General features: G+C 41.8%; 1 protein-coding gene across 1 annotated transcript; it reads left to right on the top strand.

Moving 5' to 3' along the window:
• The first annotated feature begins 556 nt into the window (after positions 1-556).
• si:dkey-90l8.3 (LIM domain transcription factor LMO4.1) lies at positions 557-5043 on the top strand. The gene is made up of 5 exons (XM_048243712.1): positions 557-985; positions 2488-2709; positions 3595-3691; positions 3850-4008; positions 4420-5043. Exons 2-5 carry the CDS (start codon positions 2495-2497, stop codon positions 4426-4428), a joined length of 480 nt encoding a protein of 159 aa, XP_048099669.1. The 5' UTR covers positions 557-985; positions 2488-2494; the 3' UTR covers positions 4429-5043.
• Positions 5044-21623: the final 16580 nt, after the last annotated feature.

The raw sequence follows: 21623 nt of genomic DNA, 5'->3' as shown, positions 1-21623 counted from the left end.
TATAGTATTCAGTATAAGTATAAGTATAAGTATATATCCTTTTTTGATCCCGTGAGGGAAATTTGGTCTCTGCATTTAACCCAATCGGTGAATTAGTGAAACACATACAGCACACAGTGAACACACAGTGAGGTGAAGCACACACCAATCCTGGCGCAGTGAGCTGCCTGTTACAATGGCGGCGCTCGGGGAGCAGTGAGGGGTTAGGTGCCTTGCTCAAGGGCACTTCAGCCGCGGCCCACTGGTCGGGGCTCGAACCGGCAACCCTCCGGTTACAAGTCCAGAGTGCTAACCACAAACAGCAGAATTTTTTACAGCAGAATATTCTGACACAAACAGCAGAATTAACTATAAAATAGTGGCATGACGGTGGATGACTTTAACAGCAGAATATTCTGACACAAACAGCAGAATTAACTATAAAATAGTGGCATGACGGTGGATGACTTTCGGCAAGTAATACCTTCTAAATTATTAGGGGGGCGCGACTAGTCAATAATTCCAACCTTGCACATCGATCATCCTGTCAAGTGCCACTCCTCCTCCTGAACGTTCAATGGCTGAAATGGATGAATCTCGACAACGTCACTGAGAAGCCATTTAAAATCCTTCCTACACCCTTTTTGAAATAATTTACGCTTTCACCGCCACCGAGAGTGAGCCGTGCAGTAAATCCATGTCATGTTGCTCTGATGTCTCTACCCATTTTGCGCTTGAACAATGGTTACTTTGAGCGTTTACCTCTACGCATATTATCCTTAGTTTGCTTTGCGCATCTCAAGCGGAGTCTGTAGCTACCGAGCGGCTAATTAAATTAGAGGCTTTTCGTTTGTTTTCAATTTGTTCGAGGGAGCGCGGACTTTTCGTTTTACACACAGAAGTTTTTACAACGTTCTCCTGTCTTCATATTTGAGCGGTACCTCTCGGATTACGGACAACAACCCGTCGAAAAGTTCATCACGGTGTCCAAACAAGGAACTTTAGGGTGAGATGAATTTCCTTACCTGGTTGATTGTTGTTGAATGTTGCTCGTTTTAACGGAACACTCTATTCAGGTTCTCAGTTAAATAGAATGTCGATGTTGAAACCCAAGCCTATTCAGCATGCTACAATTGTGTTTAAAAGAAATGCAAAGTTGGAAGTGGCTATTATGTTTACGCATACCAAGGGAGGAATACGTGTGGACTCGTAGAATGTGATTGCGCCAACGTTAACTCAAGTTCAAGTAGGAGAAATCACGTTTCATAAATGCTAATGCAGTTACAGCTACTGATAATATGGTTGATACAGTCACTGATGACTCATCATGGGTCAAGTTTTCTAAGGCAAGTTTCAATTGTTCAGGTGTTCCATCCTATCTGGAAACGTTCACGTTCATTACGCATGGTCCCGTCTTTCTTTTGACAGGTCTTTATGCAGTTAAGGATTCATTTAAGTCTTTCCTAATTGACACAAATCTAAGAATCTTAGTAATAAACTCCCTGTCAGCTTAGAGATCAGCTTTAGATAATGTCCATCTGCTTCACAGGGTTTGATCTGGAGATGTAAGGTTTAGCATTGATCCTTATGGTTTACACTACCCACTTTACCCAGGCGTTCACAGAAGTGATGCAAAGAGGCATTCTTGTCCTGATCAATCTTAAATTGTATTGACTGTGTTAATAGTATCAGCTAAGGTGAACCACTGAAAATAATGGCAATTATAATCTGTGAAGTTTTCAAGTTCTTAAAAATATCCAGTTTGATCTGTTTTATGAATTAATTGCAGGTGGCATTTATTGGTCTAGCTGGTAGCCATATTTGTGTTTTTTGTTTTAAAGGAAATAATTCCAGTCTATTTATGTGTAAATGAACTAGAATGAAATTATCTGCAACCACAGTAGAAAAGGCTTGATTGGATTTGATTAATGTGGCACTAGTGTACATGTTTGTGTGTCATTTCATTAACAACCACGGCAGCCTACATTTGCAGTCTTTAGTAAAAGAGTTACAGAAGAGATTCAGATGATTCTGTCTAGGTTCTGTGGCTTTCAAGTGAGAACAGGATGTAAAATGGCAAAAGAGGCACGGCTGGGTAACCTCTGGTGGTTCTGTTTTCACTTGGTCTCATCATGTGTTGATTATGCACAAGGTAACATGTGTTTGTTAGCACAGACCATTGTCCATCATGATCTCGACAGTGTGTCAAAGTTATGATGGACGAATTTGTAGCTTTCCTAGATTTGTTAATTGTCCAAACATATCTGTTTCTTTGGATCACTGTGATTTACCACGTGTATAGTTTATGCATATACTACATGCTTTTTCTGTCAAAATGTGCCTGTGTGCTTGCTACATTAATTAACTAGCGGTGCCTTTGTAGTAAAACAGACTGACTGGATGGAAGCAGATCTCACAGCAGAGAAGCTACTTGGAGGTTATAAATAGAAAAGCAGTGTGAGTTGGACTGCCGTGTTTGCTGTAATAGCCCTGTGATTGATTCCACAGCTCTGCCATGGTGAACAGTCAGGTGCCTGGCAGTGGGTCTCCCCCCAGGTCGTGCGCGGGCTGCGGGGGCCGGATAGCCGACCGCTTCCTGCTCTTCTCCATGGAGAGGTACTGGCACACGCGCTGCCTCAAGTGCACCTGCTGTCAGGCCCAGCTGGGCGAGATCGGGACCACCTGCTACAGCAAGGGCGGCATGATCCTATGCAGAAGCGACTACATCAGGTGAGAATCCGGCTCCACAGTGATGATGGGGATTCTATTCCGACTTTATGTAAGCCCCAAGTAGAGGGTGAATATTAACCCCTTTCCTTACTTATAGGACACCACTCAGAAGTAACCATTTAAGTACCTGAGCACTGACTTGAAGGTTCTAGTGGAGGCTAACATCTTAGAGAGTCTAGAACTGTTCCTTCAGAGTCCTTCAGAGTCTACCTTGCAACATGTAGTGTTTGAAACTGTGGTAACCGTACCTAACAGGCTGTGGTGCCCATACATGCTAACGCATGCTAACGTGCCACACTGCAGGCGTGGTGCCCATACATGCTAACGCATGCTAACGTGCCACACTGTAGGCGTGGTGGCACAGCGGTAAAGCCACGGCCTGACAATCAGTTGTCCTGGGTTTGATTCCCGAACCCACCGTGTGGTTGTGGTGTATTAGTATAATTGACTCATCTTTGTACTGCCGCTTGTTATTAGATACAGATACTGGAAGATAATGGAATACTGCTGTTTAGAGTGCTCAAAGGATAAAGGGGCTACAGATGATGCAGCATGCAGGAAGTTATAGATGGAGAGAAATCCAACTGATCAAGTTAGTTAGCAAAGGGTTATGAACTGTTTTGTCATTGCAAATATCTCTGCCTTGTATGAAAACCCCTTTTGAATAAGTAGGAGATTGTGCTCTTCAGAGTGCATTAGTCAGAGCAGGTTTTTGTCTGTGCTGTTAGCGTTGCCAACCATCTCACAGGTGAAAAGTGCTACAAGGGGTGTAGTGTTCATTACATGTGATCGTCAGAAAGTTGTCATGTCTTTGCCATGCACTGCAGTAACCCTTTTGTTGTGTGTGTGTGTGTGTGTGTGTGTGTGTGTGTGTGTCCTACACAGACTGTTTGGTCACTCAGGGGCATGCGGTGCTTGTGGACAATCCATTCCTGCCAGTGAGATGGTGATGAGGGCACAGGGCAATGTCTACCACCTCAAGGTGAAGATTTTAGAACTTACCATTATCTTCATGACCATCATCATCATTATTATCATAAGTCACAGTAAAATTACTAGGCTATAGAGTATACCTGTGCTTACTAATATTGGCCTGACTTTGCATGAATAGGAGATCAACAGAATTGTTGTCTGTTCCAGTGTTTCACCTGTGCCACTTGCCGAAATCGACTGATGCCTGGCGATCGCTTCCACTACGTGAACGGCACCATCTTCTGTGAGCACGACCGTCCTGGCGGGTCCCTACTGAGCAGTCACCTGCAGCCCCTCCAGAGCAACCCTGTGCTGCCCGATCAGAAGGTGTGTCCTTGAGACCAGCTCCCACTGACTGAAGCAATGCATAGATCCGGCAATAGCTCAGACCACAACATGTTTGTGAGAGTCCTAAGTGTGCAGTCCTAAGGTTCTCTACAACATGGGAAAATTAGGACTCTACGACATGTTTGTGAGAATGTCCAGAGTACTATTTTTTCCAGCTTTGTTCCTTTGTCAGTAAGTGTTTGGGAGTTGTTTATGCACAGTATAGTCCGGACTTCACCATGACTTTTTTTCAGAACTGTGCTTTGTTATTTTGCTGTACCATTTCATAGCAATGATCTAGTTCTCAACAGTCTCAAACAGTCATGTAGGTCAATGTCACTGTGATCTGCTGTCCTATACACTGGCTTTTGCAAATGATATATACATCAAGTTTTCTCCTTCTCGTCTCAGGTTTGCTGAAGGGTAGAAGTTGCTGACTGGTCGACATGTTCCTCTCCAAACCGCACTTCTCTCTGGAGCAACTTCTTCTCAGCTTCTGGTGTTTTTGGCTTCTGCAATTCCTGGATCCTTTCTGTGTCCGTGGATCACTTAACCATCAGATTGGAGCACTTATTTTGATAAGGTACACATGTGATATGGGCAGACCAGCAAAACTACAGACTCAACTAACCAGATGTGCATCAAGTATATAAGGTTTTTTTTCTCTTCGACATTGCTTCACTTAAAATACATTGTCAGGACTGCAAATGCCATGTTTTCTGTAAGTCATCCCTGTCGGTGAACTGTCAGTAATCTATCTGTCAGAACTGTCAGTTTAATTTATACAAGGCAGATCTGAACATTTTCAGCCGCCATTCAGTCATTCTTTGTTTTCAGGGTATTTTTTTATATATATCAAGTCAGTTGACTTCATACATCTTCAGATTTTGGAGGTGACCTGTAAATATTTTTTTATAATGGTATTGTGTGCTACATTCTAATTCTATTGTCTAAAATGTAACATCCTCTTTTCTTAAATGGATGTCTATTTATGATGTGAAATTATCAAATGGTAAATAAATACTTGAAACCATAGCCCCTCTGTTTTGTACTAAATGTTGACAGCACACTGGATAAAAGCATACTAGATATTTAAAAAAAAAAAATAGTGACCGGGTGTTGGTGTTCTAGCTTTCTCGTTTGGTTACTTAGTTTCGCCCTCAGTGGTGCAGGGCTGATTACCCATAGGAATGGAATTAAAGGGCTCGAGCTCTGACCATTACTGAAGCAATTAATTGTGAGCACGGTATCTCTTCTGCATTTGCACATGGGATGCTGAACTTTGGTCTGATCCCATGTCTGAATTTAATAAGGCCTAATCTGGAGCCTGGCTAATTAAGGGGAGCAGCTCTTTTTTCCATTCAGTGCTTCAAAACAATCAGATGCATTAACTGTTTACCATGTTGCAATTAAAAAATGCCACCCAGCTCTAGCCCTGTCCCTCACATTCTCCCCACCTAAATGTTCTTTCTCTCTCTCTCTCACTCACACACACACACACACACACACACACTTAGTGACCTTGAATTTTTTTGTCATGCCTTTCAAGTTTGATGCTTGTCTTTAGGATTTTGCTTTGTTGCTCTTCTGTGTTTTTATGGGTCTGAAATTGAATGAAAAGATTATTCACATTCTCTCAGTCACACGTAACATTTGACTGAATAATACTTTTCTTCTTTTGGTCTTACTGGGCCTTTTTTGTCCTTTTTGAACCTAAACATAATGTCACCTGGGTCTGTTAATGTTTTAAACAAAAGGCATTTGTCATGATCTTGACATCTTGAAGAAAAATATGACACTGGAATACCATGTTGTGGACAATGTTTAGCAGTTAGCATTTTTTAAAAATAAGATGAACTATCTTTTGAATGTTTCTGATCAAGCAACTTGACGTGTGCTCTTCCTTAGCGTTGCAGCTATCAAAATGGCACCATAATGTGCTTAGCTATTAAAAAAGTCCCAAGTGTCAGCCTAGATGCTGATACGGCATCAATTATTTATTGCACGTCTGATTGAAAAGCATCAGGCAAATTCATTAACGTATGCAAATGATCACAATTACAATTATCTTCAAATCTTGATAAGTAAGGAAATAAAAACCTCAGCACAATTTGAATCCCACTGTGCCACAAGTTGCACTTTGCATTCAAACCAATCAAGCCTCATCTGCATATTACTAATTAGTCGAGCATATTCAAATGCCAATTAGCAGGTCTCGGAGAGAAAGCCTCTTTGCCAGGAGGCTTTATCTTTTATCGCAAAAGTTTGCAGGTGTATGGATTGCTATGCAGCGTCTGTCATGGAAAAGTGTTTATATTCTCTAATTAATCATATTAACACATGCAAATGAGTCTAATTAGTTCAGCTTTCACGCCTCCTGCTGGGTAGGAGAGAAGAGAAAGTCCTGAAAAGATCTTTTCACTTGCAGAGGAAGAAAGATAAAGCTGAAATATGTTTTTTGCTATACTCGTGATTTGTATCCAAAAGAGCAAGCGAAGAGGAAAGAAGACATGAAGACATGTATTGGGAAGTTTAGGGAGTAGTTAGTAAGTAGGTGAGAGCTATGCTACGGACACTGACTGAGGGCCTGTTGTTATGTGACCATATGTATGTATTACATATGTGTTTATATTTGCATATGTGTAGAGGGAGGAAGAACATGTTATTGTTACTGATGGTCTCCTTTGCAATGTAGCTTGGAAGTTATTCCTCATTTTGTAAGTTGCTTTGGAGAAAAGCGTCTTACTTGCCTGCTAAAATGAATAAATGTAATTACTGACATTGCATGCAATATGGTTCATATTTTCTCATGGACTTCAATACCATGTTGTATTGAAAAGTAGCCTAGTCTTCGACGGTGCTTTCTTCATGTCTTCTGAGAAGATTTATGTTAATTCTCTTGGATCCCAATCACTTGTCACATGATTGAGAAAAATACGCAAAGACCTTTAGAATGCAGCTCTGCTCTCTGCATTACATCCCATGTGACTTCCAGGATTCTAGTCCTTACCGGCACATGTTTAGCCATCCTGGTCCACATCATGACAAATAACATCAATAACCACTCTAATGGATTCAAATGGCCTAATTGTGAGCAAAGCACATTCTAACTGTAGCTTCCCTCCCTTGCAATACACAGGAAGGTAAGATGCTCACTGTGAAACCGCAAATGGGTTTAGGTTACCAGCACACCGAAAAATATTTCCTCATACGAGGAAGAAGAATGTTAATAAGGACCCTGAACCATGGTCGTCCTTTGGCATGATTGAACTCCAGCGATGCTGCTGAACAGGATTGCATTGTAATTCCATCCTGAGCATCGCCTATCTCACGTTTGCCCTGCTGTTCACGCCTCATCACTGAAATTCAAATAAATGTCTCAGCCTTTAGGTATGCATTAAAAGGAATTTCTCCAACACATGATTTTTTTTTGCCCGAGTTAAATGAAACATGAATTTAATGGAACATTATTTTTTCTCTCTCTCTCTCCTCTCACCTCCTCTGCCTTTTTCTTTTACTCTCTCTCTCTCTCTCTCTCTCTCTCTCTCTCTCTCTCTCTCTCTCTCTCTCTCTCTCTCTCCCTCAATAATCAAGTGCTGCTTTGGAAACGAGGCTCGAAGCTCCATGACAAAGAGAGAGAACTTGACAACTGCAAACTTAACAGGGAGGGATGAAGGAGACAGAGACAAGAAAAGGGAGCGAGAAATAAGTTCCCTGCCCAATCAGAATTCTTTGAATAATTAAACTGATCGGCTTAATTAGCTCAATTACGTTAATTTGACCACGGAACATGGCCATATGGTAAAAGGAAACAAAAGAGGGGGGATCTAATTAAAAGTAAAATAATGAGCATTTTAATTAACTGGTTCCCCAGACGTCAGCGAGCAGGGATGTGGAGCTGGGAAGCGTAATTAAAGTACTGTAACGCTGGCAACATTTCTCCTCTCTTTCTTAGAACTGTGAGGAGAGATCCATCTAATTAAATCTGTAAATAAATTAGCTACATGGAGGGCTCCTTCTTGACTTAACACCCCCTTCAACAGACATGCTCACCTCTTCAGCATGCTCTGCCTCTACTAACTGTGTTCACCACACACACACAGAGACACACACACACACACACTCACATACACACTCTCAAGTTTTGCTATCCAGCACTTTAAAAATATGGAATGAGAGAAAGCTCTTGCTCTGTCTCTTGTCTCTCTCCCTCTCATTCACTTGTGTAGGTAAACAGAGCTGTTTTGTTGTGACCTGTTGTCTTACCCCAAACCCATGTTTGTGTTTCTTTATATTCATGCATAAATAGAATCAGTAATTTTTACATGGACATTTAAACACTGATCCATCGGTCAGTCCTTGGTTGTGACCTTAAAATGACCTAAGCCTGTTTTTAGCAAATCTCAGATTACAGTAAAAGGGAATCTCAGTAAAGGCGCTCTCAAAAAAACCCCATAATATGTACTTGCGCCACTGACATTTATCTCTATTGTGGGTAGCACAGTCTCTCACTGGGCTCTAATGAGCATTTATATGGTCAACCTTTCACTCTCACCTTTGCTTGATTTTCTACCCTGAGCTAATGCTACCCCCCACCTCCAACCTTGTAATACAGCCTTCCTTCCCCCAATGGACCCTTGTCTCTCTTTCTGCCCCCCCCCCCTCCCCCGTCTCCCATCTCTCTCCCACTTTGGTAGCATGGCTTTAATTAAAATATGCATTCAGACTGACAATTGAGTCATTTGCATATTAAATTAGCAGCCCCTTAAGTTTCCGAGCACAGCAACACAAGCAGCTCAATGCAGCGTAAGCAGAGATCATCCAAAGTGACACCACTGGTTCATATAGAGAAACTGCACAGGATAAGTTGGGCAGATCATTGATGTCGCATACATCTCCAATATGTTTGTTGCCAGTGCTCCTGGTGCTTGGTGATTTATACTGTGGGCCATATTGTCTGTTGGCTAACAGGGGCTATATAGACATTTGACATGCTTCATATATAGGCATTGGAGCTGTTGCAGCCACAGCAGTTATGACCCATGTGAAGGTGGGTCCGTGACGGGCGTGTATCACCGCAAAACAAGAGTGAGGCCGAGGCCTCCGAGGAGCTGCGTCCATAACACCCCAGAGGGATGCCAGATGCTCCTCTGTTCCTCTGCCGGGGGACCTGAGGGCCTTTCAGGCTCCACAGATGCCCCTGCCGTGCCCCGGGGAGGGGAGGGAGAGAGAAAGAGGAGGAGGGAGAGAGAGAGAGGGAGGGAAGGAGAGGGAGATGGATGAGAAACCACAGACAGACATGTGTTTCTGTATCCTCTCCTGCCTTCCAGCGACTGAAGCTGCTGCCATGACATCATGCAGGTACACCCCAGTGCAAAATTAATTGAAATCCGCCCAACATCAGCATGACTTTCCAACATGACAAGCCGGTGAAGCTTCCTGGATTCTCTCAGCATGATAATACTTTCTAAACTAAACTGTAAACTTTACAGGATTTAGTTAACTTAATGCCTATTATATTTTGTCATTAAACACAATACATTGTAAGAGATATTTCAATCCAGCTCTACCAGATTCCTGCACTACCTGGTGTTTTGCATGGACTTCTATGGAGATCTATTTAGATTTAGATTCAAAGGGCATTGCACATCTATCCTTGGAGAAAAACAGGGAACAAATGGGGGAAATAGAAATTGCTCAAATAAAAATGTGTGTCGATCCTGTTCATTTGCACAAGAAAAGGGTGTTGCAGTCTGTTTCAGAGGACACTAACCTGATATACCACATGGCATAGAAGAAGGCCATATGGCATTGCACATAATCAGCACAACAGAGCTGTGCATTATATAGTGGTACATGTCAGAAGAAAGGGAAATGAAAGAAGATAAAATCACACCGATTTAAATTTAAAACATAAATCCATAGTGCAACTAAATCTTAGCCATCTTTAATGTCTCCTCTCCCTGAGTTATATGAGCATGTACTTTTCTTCATGAAAATCCATTCAATTAGTCACTCTCTTCTACAATGGTGGACCAGCTTTCCCTGTCCGAGCTGCAACAAGCCACTCAGTCTGGCCTCTCTCTCTCTCTGTCTCTGTCTCTCTCTCTCTCTGTGTCTGTCTCTCTCTCTCACAGTCCAGGTGGGCCTTGTGCATTCATTAGCACCCTTTATAGTTAGGACCAGATGTAGAAGAAACACCCTTACCACCCAGCCACTACTGACTGTCTCACATTTCTAATACTCATACACACACACACACACACACACACACACACACACACACATACATGTTTTTTATCCTTAATTTTTTCTCTGTCTCAATACCATTTTAAAATCTCAATTTCAAATCAAAAAGTAAATCAGATTGGTTCAAGAATGGCATAGGCCTGTACTGACATCAAGGCTTTTTGCTAAACAAAACAAAATGAAAAAAAAAAAAACACACTCAGTGTTCACATGTGAAGTGTTTAGGAATGAAAACAACAAGTGCAAAGCGACTCTTGTGTTTAGTGTGAACTGACTGGGAGGGAAATGTGTGCCTTTAAGGCTGAGCTGTTCCTAATTTTACCTCTCCGAGGCACAGACCTGCACTCGTGCTTAGCCACGCATAGCTGGTTACCTTAAAAACACAGGACTGTTGTGGGCATACACACAGCATATGGCTTTATCAGAGAAGCCCACTTCTTTCAGCGAAGTTGCGCAACTAAATCGAGCTGTGTTTTTTTGCTTTGTCCCCCTCATTTCCGCTGAAATTGGTGGCTGAGTTTCAGATGGCTGATGGAATCTGACTGACTGCAGAAATGTCAGTTTGTGGTGCGGCATTTCAGATGCAGATATCACTTCAAAGGGAAAGGGCGAGGAGGGTGAGGGGTGCTCGGATCCCCTCTCTCTGCCCAAAGCCCGAGGTTGAGCTGGGTTCAGTGGGCGAGGGACGAGGGGAGATGGCAAAGGGGAGCGCAGACCGGATCTCTCTCAGACAGATGCCACTGCCACCTCTGCACCCACCCCACCCCACCGCACTCCTGGATGGTGGAGCTGACTGGAGGGGGCTGTCTGTGGGTGAGCTTTGGCGCTCGGGCGGAGTGATAAAGAGTGGAAGAGCTGCCCTCGGAAAAAATGCCAGAGCCTCAGTGAGGACAGAACGTGCTCTCTCTCTCCCTCGTTCTCTCTCTCTCTCTCAGCGCTCCACCTCAGTGAACCACAGAGCACCTCTCTCTGTTATCATCCCCCACACACCTGCACGGCCACACAATGAAGAGGGTAAAAGTCAGTGTGTGTGTGTGTGTGTGTGTGTGTGTGTGTGTGTGTGTGTGTGTGTGTGTGTGTGTATGTGTGTGTGTGTGTGTGTGTGTGTGTGTGTGTGTGTGTGTGTGTGTGTTAAGGTAGCTAGACAAAGAATGAGACAAAAGAAAAATGATGAAAAGGAAAGAAAGAAAAGAGATTGAAAGAGAGAATAAAAGATAGAGCACAGTGCACAGGAACTCCATTTATTTATTTATTTATTTATTTATTTATTAGCAGTTTGGGCATTAGGTTTGTGGTTCTGGTGTGTGGCTCTCTGAGACCCTCTCTGCCTTGCACAGAAAATAAAGTCAAACGATTTTCCAACACAGCTGTCATCGAGCAGAAATCACCACTACAGGCAAATAAACAAAGTTAACAAGCAGATGAGGAGTGGTCACACCATTCTCTTGTTTGTCAGATTTTCAGCAAAAGCAGACAAACAAAAAAACTAAATCCGTTAATCCCGCTTGTCACTAGTGAACAACTGCCTCTAATGTAATCCAGAGGAGCAAATGATTTGACCATAGCACTGCTATTACAGATCAGGTGCTGATGCTGAGACAAACATCATGATTTGATGATTAAATATTTGTATAAATGTGTGTGTGTGTGTGTGTGTGTGTGTGTGTGTGTGTGTGTGTGTTGGGTGTATGCATGGGTGTGTGTGTGTTTGTGAGTGCGTGCATATGGAAGAGAGAATCCATAAGCACATGTGTGTATGCATGCAAATTAGACGTTTATATGTGCATAAGGAGAAAGGAAATACAATAGTATATCATGCTCTGTTTGGCAAAACATTTCAGTTAGACTCAATTAAACCCAAATTATGGAAATGCAATTCAATTGCTGTAAATAATTTTCACAACAGTGTCTTTGTCTTGAAGCAATTAACCAAATTCCCATGTTCAATCAGATGACTGACTTTAATAAGAAAATTACAACACTTGTGTTCATACAAAAGCGCCGCAGCTTATTCAGTTTATTCTATTTTTATTCCTAATGAAAAGCTGATTTAAAAGCTGTGCCACAGCCAGTTTTGTTCTCATAATTAGGGGCATTAAGTCAAAGAAATATAAAATCTCTTCATGGTTAAGTTGACGCAGACATTCCTGTCTATCTCTGTCTCACTCTGTCACTGTTGGGGGACATGTGCTACCTTCACATCCGTTTGTGGGTGATACTGATCAGCAGGAACTAGTTCAGAATTTCACAGCAGTGATGATCTAGGAGGCCAAAACAGACAGCAGAAAACACTTCAGACGTTTAAGAGAAACTTCTAGAACAGCACAGGAGAAAGTTGACAGGGAAGTAACATGCATGAGGTTTTGTATCTAATCCAACACTACTGTAAAATAAATCTACTTAGTGGCATGACACGTGGATAAGCATGCTATGAAGTTTACATAACATACACAAATGTGTTGTGTGCAAAACATTTTTCACAAATACACAATGCTGTTTTCCACCAGAAAGTATGTGGTCATTTTCACTTTTATGTGTTCCTCTCTCTCAGTTAATGTCTGTGTTTTCCCTCTAGAATTAATGGCTTTGTTTGTTTGATAGTTTGAGTATGCATGTGTGTGCACGTGTGTGTGTGTGTGTGTGTGTGTGTGTGTGTGTGTGTGTGTGTGTGTGTGTGTGTGTGTGCTTGTGTATAACTGCTTTAGTCATTGAGGAACACTGATAAGCCTTATGGAGCCAGACGGCAGACTCCATGCAGTACGCTTACAGATGACTGAACTGATAGTGTGTGTGTGTGTGTGTGTGTGTGTGTGTGTGTGTGTGTGGGTGTGTGTGTGTGTGTGTGTGTGTGTGTGTGTGTGTGTGTGGATGCGCACACTCTTGCACACATGTTGGGGATATGGAGGCAGGGGGTTTCCTGTTCCCATAACCATTCACTAATTTTCATGCTATCAAGTCAAGGCTGACGCTCTGGTATTCATGTTACAGAATCAAACACAAATATGTGTGCAGAAGAACTGAGTCTAGCCTGTCTCAATGGGCAATATTACATTCCTTGATATGATGATACAGCGTTGCTGTGTTGCTGAAGTTGTTTGAAGATGAAGTCTTTTGACAATGACACTGTAAATTGTCATAGAAAAGATTCAAATCAGGACATCACTGCAGGATGTGTAGCTGCAAAAGTGTCCCTTATGTAAACAGTGAATTGCCAGGAGTGGAAACAGCACTTGAAAAAAGGTGGTAGCCAACCTCAAGATTTGAACTACCCTTGTCATCTTTCTCTCTCTTTTTTTCTCTCTTTCTCTCTCTCTCCCTCCATATTTATTTATGATCCTATCATCATAAGTTGAATCAACATTTACGTGCAACTAGGGCTGTCAAAATAACTGATTAATTTTGATTAATCGATTCCATATGACCTTTGACCCCCGAGCCGTTCTAGTCTGTAACCATTAGACTGTAAAATGAAGGAGAGAGAAGAAAATGTGCTGCCTAGATCATTGATTGGAACATTTACTTTTAAAAAACAGCCTGATGGTGTTGATAAAAATAAAGTGTTGAAAATAAAGTCCTCTGCAATGTCTGCAGCAAGGAATTTGCATATCACCGGAGTTCATCAACTCTATAGTCACATCAATGCAAAGAAATAATTGTTGCCATTGAGGGGAGTGTTAATTTATTTTCATTGTGTCCCCTAGGTTATATCTGTGGCCTGAAATGCCTTGTATGTGAAAAAAAAACTTATTCCCGAAGCACTTTTGAATTTATTTCCTCAGCATATTAGGTCATATCATAGATTATTATGGCCATTATTTGAACAGTGAAAATAATAATAAAAGAGTTTTTGAACTTTCATGTCACTAATGCTGATTATTCAATGATTCATTCGAATTTAAATATTTAAAATACTTTCACAGCAAAAATTATATATGCGATTAATTTAGATTAATTAATCACAGAGTATGTCATTAATTAGATTAATTTTTTTAATCGATTGACAGCCCACTGTCATACATATGCAGCACACTGCATACATGCTTAAATGAACTAAATAAATGCAAAAGTAAAGACTATATTAGTGTCTATTAGTGCATTATTTTGTAAGTGCGTGTGTGTGCCATTTCCTGTGTGCACGCACCTCCTCAGCCCATCCTTCCCTCTCTGTTGTGTGTGTGTGTGTGAGTGTATGTGTGTATGTGTGTGTGTGTGTGTGAGTGTATGTGTTTGTGTGTGTGTGTGTGGGGTGGGTGGGTGTGTGTGTGTGTTTCTCTCTGTGAGCTCAGAGATGAAGCCATCTGCAGTTGCCTCGGGAGAACTCAGATCTGCGGTCCCCTTTGACTTCCCTCTCTATTTCTGCCGCTGTTCTAATGTGAAAATTGCCCCATCTTTCCGCTCGGCTTCAGACCGGCTGAGCTGATTAGCATGGTAGGGACAATTAGAGGTAGTTTGGCTGAGAACTCGCAGCGCAGCTTATGGCACACAGCTCAGTATAGCTTGGGTGGGCCTCCTAAGCTAAAAGAATTCTTGAATATGCAAAGGTGGTTTGCACTCTTGCACTACTGTCAGCCACTCTTTTTGACCCCTCCTCCCCCCTGAATTATATGGTCTGTTTTTTTATGTCTAACAGGTGTACTCCATGTGTGACATTCACAACCATGAAAGGCCTTGAAATCAAGTAGACCCATTTGTGTGTATTTCATACATTTTTTACACATTCTGTAAGTCCTACATAATATGAAAACAATCAATGTATCAAAAAAACAAAAATCCATCTCAAAGTATTCCTTGGGGCTTATAACTTTTATCTCATTTTTGCATTCCTACATTCTTTAATCGTGCTACCAGATATAAAATAAGTGAGTCTCTAATTTTATGATATATGTATTTGTTGCTGAGATGGAGTGAGTTGCTGAACTGGAGAGAGAGAGCGAGAGAGAGAAAGAGAGAGAGCGAGAGAGAGAAAGTGAGAGAGAGAAAGAGAGAGAGCGAGAGAGAGAGAAAGAGAGAGAGTAAAAGAAAAAGGCAGAGGAGGTGCGGAGGTGTGCAGAGGAGAGCTGAGGGGCATTGTTTACGACAAAGGTGAAGTGGACCATCACAAAAGGAGTCAAGCAGAGGCCGACGGAGTGATGGCGAGAGTGATTAGAGGAGAGAGGGAGAGGGGGCATGGAGGAGGCGGCGCCATGACTACATTCCTCTACACGGCCCACAGCTTCTCCTTTCACAACACGCGCACACTCAGTGATTCACTGTTACTGGAGTTCACCTTGAAGACCCTCAGAGCCTCATGCTGTGTAAAGACTTAAACGAAACTAAACAGGACAGGGCATTCTAAATGTACCAACAAACCAAATTCTATTTGACTATTGTGGCTACAGAGGGTGTCTATGAGTTTTTTTTTAGAAGGGGGCCATTAGAGTGCCATGCGAAATAGTGCTGAATTTTAGCAGGCAACAGTACACGACATGATCATATCCCTCGTAACTTTTCTTTAATTGTGCACACAGGGAGGCTCTGTGACAGCCAATCAAAACTTAACACTCTGGTGTCAAACCATGTGCCATTGAAGGCTTCAGAAGTGCAGGTTCTCATTTTAGCCAAACACCAGCTGGTTTGGTTAATTAGCTTTCCCCCTCTGGTTGAAGGCAGGCCTAGGAGAATGAGCTGGTGTGGTCCTATAGGGTTATTTCTTAGCTCTTCTTAGCTCTTCTTAGCTAATATTATGTAATCTGAACAGCATAGACAGCTTTATACTGAGATTTTTTTCTACATCCTATAGCAACAATCTCACCTGTATGAGTGTAAAGAAGGGGGAGGTATAGAACTAAATAAATGATCTGTAAAGACAGAACAAAATGTCTGAAAGACATACATGATTTTGCTCTTCAGTTCACACATAATCGCTATGGGCAATGAAACATTCACACCTTACATGCCACCAGTAGACAAGTGTGAAGCCGAAAATTAGCCACATCATTAGCAGATTCTTTTTTCAATTCAAAAAAATGTCATCAGTGTTAGCAACATGCTTGTATGTGTTCCATCAAACTCATATAACAGATATGTGTTTAGTACAAAACTCTTTTTTCTATCGAACTTCAAGATAATAAAGATAATGCTTACTAAATAATACACTCTTATAGTCTATAGAAATACCAAGCATATCCTGCTATGCAAAAATGTGTCAGACTCAGACCTAGAAATGAAACGAGGCCACCCAAACACACTGAACTGCCCACCCCAATATTCACTTGACTCTCTAATCTCCTAATTTCCTGGAACATTCCAGACTGAGGTTACCCATTTCCCAGTTTCTGCTCGCTTGAGGGTGGGATATCTGGCCTTTATAACTCACTAACTCTCTCCCTTTTGACTGTCCGCACACACGTGGTTCAGTTCATCATCTAAAATTAAGTGATTTCTTTCTCTGATGTGTGTCTTTACCTATGTGCAGCAAACAAAATGTGTATCTGTGTATCTGAGATTTAAAAGAGTTTTATTGCAGTAGCATGTTGCTTATCCAGCATTCCTCAAGATGTGGCTAAAATAGAAGTTATACTCAAGTGACAGTAAGCGCTTTCAGACATACGTGTAAGACCGGAGGTTCTGCCGATGTTAAACGGTGGGGCCGTATATCTGAACGACATAACCGGTCATATGGAAGTCCGAATTTAGCCGGTGTTTCTACTACTCCCGCCCTAGTATTTCCTCCGGACATTATGTAAATGTGCTGTGTCTGAACAAGGCGTAGAACATGCGGTTAAAATTCACACCTAGTGAGAGGGCGTGTTGGTGATGTTTCTTTCGTGCGTCCATGTGGTTAGATCTGACTTAAATGCCAGTGTTATGATGGAGTGGCATCCAGAAAATCTCCGACCTGGAAAGATGCAGACATCACGGAGCTACTGTCCATGAGGGCATACAACATTTTGATAGAACACATGAAGGGAACGGCACGTTGTAGCCTACAAATGCATGGCAAGGCCAAACAAATTCAAAAGACTGTGCGAGATAAGCAGAAGGGGCTGAAAAGGCAGTAGCCTACAGCGACGCCGTTGACGACAATAATAGGAGTATTTAATAAATTGTTAGCCAACACGGTTTTCTGTTCATTGATAGACTTCCTTCTCATGACCTGCTGAGCTCGCAGATATTTGTTGAGCATATATGCCTAGAGAAAATGAAAACGAAGAAAACCCAACTTTGTTCCAAGCTCCTTACGTAAATGCAATAGACACATGGGGAGAGGATGCTTTTGGGAAAAATAAACCATGAAAAAACAAACAACTTCACAGTTATGTTAGTATTTTGTTTGTTGCTTAAAAACGTTGTATGATGGCCTTGAAGTCTTGAGATAGCCTGCTGAATTGGCTGGTAGCCTACCATAAAGTTTGTGCATGCTCTCTCTCCAACGCAAACCAGATTTGGGGTTCTATAGCCAAGTAATTCTGTTACATAACGTTGAAAACAGATACATGTGTTTATTCGAAGCACACATACAAATACTGTAGGTCAATTTCAAGTGCGCACTTACGTGACTAGCCTACTCCAAGTATTAGCCTACGCACAATAGATTTCTCTTTAGCCTACATAATGCATAGGCTACACTTTGTAAACAAAAAGCAGCTGTGACAGGCAGCGGTCGCATATATTCTGCGTCATGTCTCGTATCTTGTGAACTCTACAAGCCCCCACCCCTCACTCCACAACCACACGGAGATTCTGTAATGTGCGTGCATGTCGTTCACACATACGTCCGTATAAGGTCAGTATATGGTCAGCAGGTTAGCATCATATCTGAATCATCCGAAGGGTAGGACCTCCGTTTGACAAACCTCCGTATATACTCCGGAGGTTATATCTGAAAGCGCTTAGTATAAAATAGTGCATTAAAGGTTGTGGGATAGGTCACTTCTGTTGATGTTCAAACAAAACAAGCTACTCACTACCCCTCCCTCCCGTGCAATTAGTATAAGTGTAAGTATAAGTATATATACTCTTTTGATCCCGTGAGGGAAATTTGGTCTCTGCATTTATCCCAATCCGTGAATTAGTGAAACACACTCAGCACACAGTGAACACAGTGAAGTGAAGCACACACTAATCCCGGCGCAGTGAGCTGCCTGCTACAACAGCGGCGCTCGGGGTTAGGTGCCTCGCTCAAGGGCACTTCAGCCGTTCCTACTGGTCGGGGTTTGAACCCTGCGGTTACAAGTCCGAAGTGCTAACCAGTAGGCCACTCTCTTCAAACAAAACAGAAAGCTAGCTCGCTACTTCCTCCCCCTCCCTCCTGTGCAATTGAAACTCTCGTAAACTTGCATCTCGCCTGTGATTTGCTGGAACAGTTTGTTATGGGCAAGGTTTGCCCAAGTTGTTTTGTGGCCTGGGTTGTACACAGAGATTGCGTTTTTTGTACAGTGTATTCAGGACACAGGCAGCTAGCGGCTGGTGAGGTGATGTTTGCTGTAAGTGACAAAAATGTTTTAGCCCCCAAAAAAACTATGACATCGCTTAGAGCACCTTTAACCTTTAGGCTAAATGACAAAAACTATTTGGAAGGAGCACTCTATGCAGTAGGCCTATGTTAAAAAACTCAAAGACAACTTTGAAGTCTAGCCTAAACACAGCCAGAACATATTAGATTAATATTTTCCACTTTACATATATTAAACAATGCAAGGCAAGATTATAGGCTACTTATACGATTTCCAAAATCAAAATGTTGTTTGTTTCAGAGGATGTGGTGAAGTTGATGAGAAATATATCATATATACATATCAGTTAGCTATCTAGCAAACACAAATAATTTGCATCAATCAGGAAGTGACTGTGAGTCTGGAAATAAGCAGCATTTGCAAACTTTGTATATTTGATAATGGTCACATAAACCCAATACCCAATATGTAGTGATTGTTTAAGCCTAAAGATGTGTTTTGTGACATCAGTGCTTTCAGCCAATTAAGTGTAGGCATCAGGGATTTTCAATCCATCAAGTGGTAATCATTGTGAGGTAAACAACTGAGACTAGGTATCAGGTGTGAAAGGACTGCACATGCTGTTAATTATTCTAGCACACCTGTCAAAGTCAGATGAAGGTGTTATGATTGTCAGAATGGATACACTGAAACATGCATTTGTAGTCAATATCAATGCAACAAAATAAACAATACCGAAAGTATGTGGTCTTAATGCACTTATCTTGAAACATGTCATGATAATGTAGAAGTCAGGTCCACCAAGAGACTCTACTGTGAGTTCACATTCCATACTTTATACTGCATATGTTACTGTCATACATCAGCTTCTTTACGAACTAACATGAGTTAATGCTAGCAGTCACAGTTTCCCATACTACAACTACATGGATAGTATTCAGTGGAAATTTCCCAAAGGAAAACACCTTGAAATAGTCTGTTTTTCTTCTCAGTCTATTTCTTCCGAGGGTATTTAGGAGAAATAGATGAGATCTCATTTTGAATTCTGCTTGCTTATGGGATGCTATAGCCACTGAGAGAAAGTGGAATAGAACATTATGTCCAATATTTCAATATATGGTTTAATGTTCTGCATTATGTCCAATATGTGGTTTAATTTTCTGCATTTCTCATTAGTGAGTCATACTAAAAGTATGATTCTATGTAATGACTGTATGATATCTGTATTGTCCCTGTGTATATCTGTGTGTGACTGTATTTAGAGATAAGCGGGAATATTATGACTTTGCAGTGTTTCACTGTTCTGCATGGCTGCGTCAGTAGCAATCTGCTCCGGATTGCCAGGTTGCCACTAATCAGAGTCTGATTAAGTGTAGTCCACGTGAGATGGGATGACCAACGCCATCTCCCGTCAGCCTGGAAGGATACTTAAACCCTATTGTCTAGGTAGAGCAGCTGATGGATCTTTAGGTGAAGTCATGCTGTCTCTCCCTTGATGCGCATCATTGTAAATAAACTCTATTCCTGATTTTTCATACTATTGGTCTGACTGGGTCTCTATTAAATCTATGGTATCAAAATTACCATCACCACAGAACCTGAAAATTAGGATGCACATCGGATCACCTTTACTTTACGAACTTTAGAGTTATGCTCCCTCAATATAGAGAAAATGAGGGAGTACAGATTATTAAAATTGAGACTAATGTATGCACTACATAAGGACTCAGGTGTGGTCAGGCCAATGTTAACTTATAATTCTAAGAAAAGGAGGTACTCAGTATCAAAAGAATGAATAAATCCCTCAAAACAGCACTTTAGCATAATGACAAACAATCACTTGGTGCTACTATGATTGCACATCTGTAGCACCTAGTTTACCAGAGTGAGAAGGTTGGCTCCTGACAGGACAAGATAACAACGATCAGTGACTGCCCACTAAGCTCTGTGCCAATGAGCCATGTAAAGTGATGCCCTGTGTTGACCATGTTGGGCACAGGAACTTCTGCATCATCATCCACTCCATGCCAGGTTGGTACCCCCCCCCCCTCCTTTTTTGGAAGAGAATTCACTGAATCAATTTCAGACAGAAAGGACATGAGGATAGCGTTGATACAATCTGCACAAAAATTAAAGAGGCTTGTGGTTTCACTGCAGAGGTTCCTGTCCATTGATAAGGTCACAGATTCACAGTTGTTGTTGATGCTCATTCACATCATTAAAGGGAGCTCGTGTTGTTTTGCATGCCCTGCATTCTTATCGTTGGTGTACCCCCAACCACTTCTTTACTTCACTCCCATCTGGGGGCAAATGGGAGCATATGTGGGTGGGTGGGTGTGTGGGGGAGCCAAGCAAATCTGGGCAGCTGCTTTATCTTGCCCAGTTTTGAAGCTGCTGGGAGGTTTTTTATAAAAAGCTTTAATTGCATAGGTGAGACTGCACTTAAAGTGCCGCGGCTAATTGGCTGTAAACGAGTCCATCTGGATTCATTTGGAGCTGAGGAGAGGGGAAGGAGGAACAACAGCTCTGCCTTAACTGCTTCTCTGCCACGTCTCATGGAGGACCCAGGGGGACCGTAGGGGGCCTGTTCCATCACAACAGGGTCATAACGTCTCCTCAGAATGCTGCAAGGAGCAGGACAGGCAAAAAACATCTACACGGTACAGTTGTTCCTAATTGTAATACCCGATCAGAGAATAACAAAATGACCATATGACAATCTAATATGTAGTCCATTCTTGTGACTATCTGTAAAAGAATATGAAAGCAATCAAGTCAGTATCTGTCCCCAAAGATTGACTCAAAGGGGTGACCTTCAAAATGAAACACAGCTGTGAATGAAATTGAACTACCCTCATTTATTGAGCTGAAACCATTCATCAGAACATGTTGAGCTGTAAATGTGCAAATGCTTTCCATACTGGAACCATG

Source organism: Alosa alosa, chromosome 5 (genome assembly GCF_017589495.1).
Source record: "Alosa alosa isolate M-15738 ecotype Scorff River chromosome 5, AALO_Geno_1.1, whole genome shotgun sequence".
Classification (NCBI taxonomy): Eukaryota; Metazoa; Chordata; class Actinopteri; order Clupeiformes; family Clupeidae; genus Alosa; species Alosa alosa.
This window is presented reverse-complemented; position numbering and strand designations above follow the sequence as displayed.

Bases quoted from the DNA above. Each gene is read 5' to 3' on its own strand.
- si:dkey-90l8.3 (XM_048243712.1), top strand. From the start codon at position 2,495: ATGGTGAACAGTCAGGTGCCTGGCAGTGGGTCTCCCCCCAGGTCGTGC. The intron at 2,710-3,594 runs GTGAGAATCCGG...TGTCCTACACAG, and splicing joins TGCAGAAGCGACTACATCAG to ACTGTTTGGTCACTCAGGGG. The intron at 3,692-3,849 runs GTGAAGATTTTA...TGTCTGTTCCAG, and splicing joins GCAATGTCTACCACCTCAAG to TGTTTCACCTGTGCCACTTG.